Source organism: Panthera pardus, unplaced genomic scaffold (assembly GCF_024362965.1).
Source record: "Panthera pardus isolate Hobbes unplaced genomic scaffold, ASM2436296v1 HiC_scaffold_13, whole genome shotgun sequence".
Taxonomy (NCBI): Eukaryota; Metazoa; Chordata; class Mammalia; order Carnivora; family Felidae; genus Panthera; species Panthera pardus.
Genome location: NW_026526688.1, coordinates 28,568,708 through 28,577,567, shown reverse-complemented (window position 1 = coordinate 28,577,567; position 8,860 = coordinate 28,568,708). Strand labels below are relative to the sequence as shown.

Below are 8,860 nucleotides of genomic sequence, written 5' to 3'. Positions count from 1 at the left end.
GCTCCCGTTTGTGCAATATAGAGCTTACCAATTATCAGTGGCTTCTCTCTATTTCATTGGAAACTGGTAACGGGCTTGTCTAAGTGAACATAGCCCTACTTGCCACGTGGTGTTAAAAGACCTGATGAAAACGTTGGCATGGCTGCTCAGTAGTTTGCCTGTTGCTGTGAGCCCTCAGGTTGCATGGTATGTGCGGTTGCAGAATTAATGTTTATTTTTTAGAATCACAGTTTCTCATGCTCCCCTAGTGACATCTTATGGAACCCTAGGATTCTGTGGAATACTGGTCAAGCACCCTGTGATGAGATGGTATCTGTGAAAACCCAAATACTTAGGGTAAAACAGTGAATGGTTTTCTCCTGAGGTCAGAAAAAGATAAAAGGTACTGATTGTCACAACATCTATTGGGTGTTACACTGGAAGTCCCCCCTAGTGCAGTGAAGCAGGAAAAAAGAAGTAACAGATGTAAAAACTGTAAAGGAAGAAGTAGAACTGTAGATGACATGATTAAGTACATAGGAAAGCCAAGAGAATGTGCAAGCTATTAGAATTAAGGTTGATAAAAATAAGGCCACTATAAAAAAAAGCCAATTTCTACGAAGTTGCAAGAAAAAAAAAATAGCGAAATAAAATACAAAATGCAATACACCAAAAATCATCTAGTGATCAGGAAGGAATTTAACAAAGGTGTGTAATTGTTCTTCACTGAAAACTAGCTTTAGGGGCGCCTGGGTGGCGCAGTCGGTTGAGCGTCCGACTTCAGCCAGGTCACGATCTCACGGTCCGTGAGTTCGAGCCCCGCGTCAGGCTCTGGGCTGATGGCTCAGAGCCTGGAGCCTGTTTCCGATTCTGTGTCTCCCTCTCTCTCTGTCCCTCCCCCATTCATGCTCTGTCTCTCTCTGTCCCAAAAATAAATAAAAACGTTGAAAAAAAAATTAAAAAAAAAACAAAACTAGCTTTAGAGTGTTATGTAGTCTCTCTATGCATCCTTCATTTTTTTTTTTTTCATTTTTCTTAACTTCTGATCGAAGAGCAAGAAATAAGGAAGTAATTTTGAGTTTCTCAGGTTTATCTCTCTTGCTCTTTTTTTTCCCCCCTCATTTTGTTATAACAGGTTTTCACTTGATAATTTGACAGCTGTGTTTGGCTTCTCTGTTTACATAGTTCAGTGAAAATGGTTAGGCTTTCATACAATGAATATTACTTTCGTTTTTGAGCTTGTTCTGATTGTAAAAATCCCATATTTAAATTTAAATATAATAATAAAGATAGGGCTAGTGCTTTTTTATTTTTCTTGAGATGTATTCATTCTTTTCTGCTTAGATTTTAAGATTAACTTGGCCTTTGATTTTATATTTAACTTAATGGGGGGAAAGTTTTTAACGTGAAGAAAACTAAGGCAAATATGTTAGATTTAATCAGTGTTAATGGAGGATACAGAATAACTATTTTGTTTATTTTTTACTTTTCCCCCCTAAAGTTTATTTATATACACGTGTGCAAACATCTTCTTGTGTGAGCAGGGAGGGGCAGAGAAAGAGGGAGAGAGAGATTCCTAAGCAGCCTTTGTGCTGTCAGCACAGAGCCTGATGGCTGGACTCAGTCCTGCAAACTGTGACATCATGACCTGAGCTGAAATTAAGAGCAGGATGCTCAACCAACTGAGCCATCCAGGCGCCCCTGGATACTTGGTTTTAATTGATGTATAGCTATAAATACTTCACGATTTATAGATTTAAAGGGAAGAAAGTACAGGTATTATTTTTCTATTGCTGCTGTAACAAATGACCACAAACTTAGTGGCTTAAAGAAGCACAAATTTATTATTTTACAGTTTTAGAAGTCAGAAGTCCAAAATCCATCTCACTGGGCTGAAGTCTGGGTGTAGGCAGGGCTGGTTCTTTCAGGGGGCTCTCTGAGGGAACTTCCTGTTTTTTCTTTAAAAAAAAAAATTTTTTTTTAACATGTATTTATTTTTTGAGAGGGTGTGAGCAGGGCAGGGACAGAGAGAGAGGGAGACACACAGAATATGAAGCAGGCTCTGGGCTCAGACTCGTGAACTGTGAGATCATGACGTGAGCCGAAGTCGGATGCTCAACCCACTGAGCCATCCAAGTGCCCCTGTTTTCTTTTTTGGCTTCTAGAGCCTGTCTGCATTTTGTCTGCATTTGATGATACCTGTCCTTTCTTGCATCACTCCGACCTCTTCCACTATCCCATCACTGACTCTGAGGTCTCCCTTTCCCCTTAGAAACACTTGTGATTATATTGGGCCCACCTGAATAATTCACAATAATCTCTCCATTTCAGGATCCTTAATTTAGTCACACCAGTGAAGTCCCTTGGGCCACATAAGGTAACATAGTCACAGGTTTCAGGGTTTGGGCATGGAAGTCTTTGGAGAGGTTGCAGTATTTGGGAGAGGGGATGCAAAATGTACTGACAACAGTACATAATTACAAAATTATGGTTTTAATTTTTTTAATCCATCACACCAGTTATGAGTTTGGTTAGTAAATTTCCATCTGTCCTTATGCCAGTCAGTTCATGCAAACATCAACAGGGTTTTTAATTTTTGCAATGAATTGATCTTTTGGGTGGGGGGAGAGAGAGTGTGTGAGCAGGGGAGAGGGGCTGAGGGGGGAGAGAGAGAGAATCTTAAGCAGGCTCTACACTTAGCACAGAGCTTGATAATGGGGCGGGATGTCACAACTGTGAAGATCATGACCTGAGCCACAATCAAGAGTCAGATGCTTAACTGAGACTCTCAGGCGCCCCTGTAATGAACTGATTTTAAACTCACAGGAGGGTTTTGTTTGGAGGACTTTAAAAAAGTTTTTTTTATTTTTTAATGTTGATATATTTTTTTGAGCACGCACGAGCAGAGGAGGGGCAGAGAGGGAGACACAGAATCTGAAGCAGGTTCCAGGCTGTGAGCTGTCAGCACAAACTGACATGGGGCTCAAACTCATGAACTGTGAGATAATGGCCTGAGCCGAAGTTGGACGCTTAATTGACTGAGCCACCCAGGTGACCCTGCATGTTTTTATTCAATAATTTATTCTGGACGGCTTTCCAAATTAGCACATAGAGAACATCTGCATTTTCTTTTTAAACATCTGTATAGTAGCATAGATGTTCTATAGTTTAATCAGTCTGGGTGATTTAATCAATTGCTGGCCACATATTGTTTATAATATTTTCCTTTTGCAACCAGAGCTGCAGTGACTGTGTCACTTATTTTAAGTTGTGCTGTAAGGTAAATTCCTAGAAATGGATTGCTGTGTCAAAGCGTTTAAATGCATTTATATTGCCAAATTGTGTTCCCTAGGAGTTGTATCAGTGTGCATTTTTACCAGCAGTGTGTGGGAAGGCCTGTTTCTTTACACCCTCATTAATAGAGTCATCAAATACGGATTTTTGATGAGGCACCTGGGTGACTCGGTTAAGCATCTGACTTCGGCTCAGGTCATGATGTTGTGGTTTGTGAGTTCGAGCCTCACATCAGGCTCTGTGCTGACAGCTCAGAGCCTGGACCCTGCTTCAGACTCTCTGTCTCCCTCTCTTTCTGCCCCTCCCCTGTTCACACTCGGTCTCTCTTTCAAAAATAAATAAACATTAAAAAAAAACAAAACATAAAAAATATGGATTTTTGCCAGTGTAATGGTTATGAAATATTTTGGTGTAAGTTGAGTATCTTTTCATATATTTAAGGTTTTTTACATTTCCTTTTCTGTGATTTATATGCTCCTGACTTTGGGTCATTTTCCTATTAGGTTTTTGGAGCTGTTAAAATATTAGGAAGATTAGCTCTGTGATAATGAGCTGAAAATATTTTTTCTCAGTTTATCATTTGATTTTATAGAGCTGCAAATTTGAACTCAGTTCTGTTTGATTTTTATAGTCCATTCTGTTCATCACTATAATCGTGTTGCCTCAAATGATACATGTTCTACATTCCTGAAAGATTCCCTTACTTGTATCTATTACTTAATACATGTAGCATTTTAAAACTGTCTCCTAATAACAATTTTTTCCCTCAATAGACACGGCATCAGCGAGGAGATACACATCCTCTCACTTTAGAAGAAATTTTGGATGAAACACAACATTTAGATATAGGACTCAAGCAGAAACAATGGCTAATGACTGAGGTAAGACTAGGCTTAAAATAGCATTAAGAAAGTTGGTTACCATGAAATATTTGCTGTAACTAAGATTTTTAATATACTGAAATCTGATAATAATTTTTACTTAAAAGAATTGGCATAGGGTCTTTTTGTTTTTTAAACATACACATTTTAAGGTGGTTTGATTTATTGGTTTTCTTAAGATCTTATGTATCTATTTCAAAATGTCGAAGCCTTTAGCATAAAAATTATAAAGAAGTCTGTCATTGTACCACTTCATTTAAGTTTTTCCAGAATAATTGCTTTTTTTTAATTGCTAAATTTAGAATGTATTTTGTCAAATTGTATTGTTTTTATGTATGTTTTAGACATTTATACCATGAGGTAGTATAGGGATAATGAGATATTTGTTATGCTGTTACTCCTATTATGACGTGATGGTGATATTATTGCCTCTAACAGATTACTTCAAAAACTAATCCTTAACATTGTGTATGTACACACATCATTGGAAGAAAAGAAACCCCACAATAATCAGTGACCATGCTAATTTAGAAATTAATAGCTTTTTAAAAATTCACACATTTCCCTCATTTCTACTTAAGTATGAAATGACAATTAGGAAGAATACTTTGTGTGACCAGTGCTGTATTCTAAAAATCAAATGTAAAGTTCCTAAAATATAACTTAATAATTTATTTTACTAAGCAAGATACTGTACTTGATTTTTATAAAATGAACAGTTAATCAGTAACATTATAGCTCATTGTATCAGTGATGCACAAATAGTTGTAATCCACATTTAAATTCTGTTGCTTTACCCAATCTTGAAATTTCACGGACTACCAACATTAGTTTAAAATTATTACTACTTTTCTGTTCCCCCTCCTTTCTTCTTTGTTTCTTCTCTTTCTCCTTTCCAGGGTCAGGCTGGCAGCTGCAGAAGAAAATAAATAGGATAGCTCTTCCTTGAGGAGCTTTCCTTCTGATAGTAGCTGTATAGCAGAACTGACTAGGAATATAATTCATATTCAGTAATTCCTGCATTCCTACTCAGTTTCATTCTCAAGCTGCCATTATCGGTAGATTTCTTATATGCACAAGTCTGGTACTTTTCAGTTCCTTCCACACCTATAAGTACCATTTGATACCAGGTGGGGCAGACTATTGATAAAGTCCTCCCAGGGTTATGTTTCTTACATAGTGCCAGTATGCGATAAACTGTACTTTGAGGGTGGGATGGGCAATACCCAGTTCACTTTGTCTATTAATGTTAACTGGTGTTTATTCTTTTTTTTTTTTTTTTTTTTTTATCTTCCAAGAGAATCTGGGTATAGTTTCTTCAAATCTGTTGTGATAAAATGGTTTTTCTCATTTAAATAATTGATGTAGATAATAAGTTTCTTTTATAAAAAGTGAGCAACATGCTGATCTCTACCTGTTGTTTTTGGATCCTGGATGTCCAGTATTTTAGATATGCTAGTTGATATTCACAAGATACTTTTAACATACAACTATATTGGGTTTGATGTTTTTAAAATAATTAATAGAATTTAAGAATGTATATATGAGGTTTCCTTTTGTTAATATATCCAAATTCTGTCATTGTTACAGGCATTAGTCAATAATCCGAAAATTGAAGTGATAGATGGGAAGTATGCCTTCAAGCCCAAATACAACTTGAAAGATAAGAAAGCCCTACTTAGGCTGTTAGATAAGCATGACCAGCGAGGCTTAGGAGGAATTCTTTTAGAAGACATAGAGGAAGGACTGCCCAATTCCCAGAAAGCTATCAAGGTAACATTTCTTTTCTTTTTGTGCCTTAGTATAATTTGAATTAATAATATCTTGTTTTAAAAAACAGCAAGTGTTTTAAAATTTTTATTTTTAAATGTTTATTTTTGAGAGAGGGTGAGAGAGTACACGTGTGTGCATGAGCCAGGGAGGGGCAGAGAGAGAGGAAGAGGGAGAGAGAATCCCAAGCAGGGTCTGCACTGTCAGTGTAGAGTCCGATGCAGGGCTTGAACTCACGAACCATGAGATCATGACCTGAGCCAGGGTGAAGAGTCAGATGTTTAATGGACTGAGCCACCCAGGTGCCCTGGTGATGAGAACTTGTAAGATTTACTTTCTTAGTAGCTTTTAAATAAACAATACGGTTTTATTAACTGTACTTAGTGTGCTATATATTACATCCCCATGACTTATTTACTTATTTATTTTATAACTGATAGTGTATACTTTTTGACTCCTTCATGCATTTTTCCCATCTCCCATCTGCTGTGTCTGACAACCACTAATCTGTTTTCTATTGATGAGCCTTTTTTTTTTTTTTTTTTTTAGATTCCACATAAAGGTGAGATCATACATTTGTCTTTTTCTGACTTATTTCACTTAGCATAATGGCCTCAAGGTCCATCTATTTTATTGCATATGGCAAGATTTCACTCTTTTATGGCTAGATAATATTTCAGGTGTGTGTGTGTGTGTGTGTGTATCAGATTTTCTTTATCCACGTATCCATCAATGGATACTTAGGCTGTTTCTGTATCTTGGCTATTGTGAATAATGGTGCTGTGTGCAAGGGAGTGCATATATCCTTTTCAGTTAGCGTTTTTGGTTTCATTGGATAAGTACCAGAACTGGATTGCTGAAGTATAGGGTTGTTCTATTTTCAATTGCACCAATTTACATTCACACCAACAGTGCATGAGAGTTCCCTTTTTTCCACATCTTCTCCAACAGTGATACCTTGTCTTTTTAATAATGGCTGTTAATAACAGGTGTGAGATGATACCTCATTGTGGTTTAGCGTTTCCCTGATGATGATGTTGATTGTGTTGGTGGTCATTTGTAGATCTTCTTTGGAAACATGTATTTTGATCCTCTTCCAATTTTTAAATTAGACTGTTTTTTTGGTGTCAGGTTCCATGAGTTCTTTACATATTTGTGATTTTTTTTTTTAATGTTTATTTATTTCTGAGACAGAGCATGAGTGGGGAGGGGCAGAGAGAGAGGGAGACACAGAATCCGAAGCAGGCTCCAGGCTCTAGGCTCTAGGCTCTCAGCACAGAGCCCGACACGGGGCTCGAACTCACAGACCATGAGATCATGACCTGAACAGAAGTCAGTCGCTCAACCGACTGAGCCACCCAGGTGCCCCTGCATATTTTTGTGATCCTAACCCCTAATCAGATACATGATTTGCAAATATTTTCTCCCATTCAGTAAGTTGCCTTTCCATTTTATTGGTTTCATTTGCTGTGCAGAAGCTTTTTAGTTTGATGCAGTGCCACTTTTTTTGCTTTTGTTGTCTTTGCTTTTGATGTCAAGTCTGACAAATCAGATTTGATTGATGTCAAGTCTGACAAATCATCTCCAAAGCTGATATCAGGAAACTTATCCACCTGTGTTTTCTTCTTGGTCTTTTATGGTTTCAGGTCTTATATTCAGGTTGTTAATTCATTTTAAGTTAATTTTTGTTAATGGTGTAAGATAGTGGTCCAATTTCATTCTTTTGCATGTAGCTGCCCAGTTTTTCCAGCACCATTTATTAAAGAGACTGCCCTTTGTGCATTGTTATTCTTGGCTCATTTGTCATAAATCTGTTGACCATATATGGGCTCTCTATTCTGTTTCATTGATCTGTGTAACACTTTTTTTTGTCAGTACTATTTTGATTACTGTGGCTTTGTAATATAGTGTGAAATCAAGAAGTGTGATACCTCTAGCATTGTTCTTTCTCAAGATTACTTTGGCTATTCAGGATCTTTTGTGGTTCCATGTAAGTTTTAGGATTAGTTTATTCTTTTTGTATGGAAAATGCCATTGGAATTTTGATGGGGATTGCATTGAATCCATAGTTTGCTTTGGATAGTATGGCCATTTTAACAATGGTCCTCTTCCAATCCATGAGCATGGTGTATCTTTCCATTTATTTGTGTTGTCTTCAGTTTCTCTCATGAATGTCTCACACTTTGCAGTGTAGAGGTTTCTTACGTCCTTGGTTAACTTTATTCCTAGATATTTTATTCTTTTTGATGCACTTGCAAACGGGGTTATTTTCTTAATTTCAGATAGTTCGTTATTAGTGTAGAGAAATGTAACTTATTTCTGTATATAGGTTTTGTATCCTGCAACTGTAGTGTATTTGTTTATTCTAAAAGTTTGGTGGAGTCTTTAGGGTTTTCTATATATGTCGTATTATCTGAAATTACTGACACTTTTTGTTCTTTCCAATTTGGATGCCCTTAATTTCTTTTTCTTATTTAATTGCTCTGGCTAGCACCTCCAGTAATGTGTTGAATAAAAGTGACAGGAACAGGCATTCTTGTCTTGTTTCTGATTTTAGAGGAAAAGTTTTTGGTTTTTCACCAATGAGTGTGATATTAACTGTGGAATTGTCATAAGTGGACTTTATTATGGTAAGGTGTATTCCCTGTATACCCAGTTTGTTGATGGTGTTGTTTTTTTTTTTTTTTTTTTTTTTTTATCGTGAGTGGATGTTGAATTTTGTCAAATGCTTTTTCTGCATTTATTGAGAGGTCATATGATTTTTCCAAGTTTCATGTTGTTAATGTGGTATATCACATTGTTTGATTTGTGCATTTGAACCTTGCGTCCCTGGAATAAATCCCATTTGATCATGGTATATAATCCTTTTAGTGTATTGTTGAATTCTATGTGCTAATACTGTGTTAGGATTTTTGTATCTGTATTCATCAGAGATG

The 8,860-nt window shown here is 36.7% G+C and overlaps 1 protein-coding gene across 4 annotated transcripts in view; it reads left to right on the top strand.

Annotated features, from left to right (window-relative positions):
- The window catches only part of GTF2E2 (general transcription factor IIE subunit 2), a 79,498-nt gene that overhangs the window by 40,640 nt on the left and 29,998 nt on the right, over window positions 1–8,860 (top strand). For all 4 annotated transcript variants that reach the window (XM_019466828.2, XM_019466827.2, XM_053900930.1 and 1 more), the window contains exons 4-5: window positions 4,047–4,154; window positions 5,745–5,927. In XM_019466828.2, the coding sequence (XP_019322373.1) occupies window positions 4,047–4,154; window positions 5,745–5,927 (291 nt within the window). The remainder of the gene's footprint in view (window positions 1–4,046; window positions 4,155–5,744; window positions 5,928–8,860) is intronic.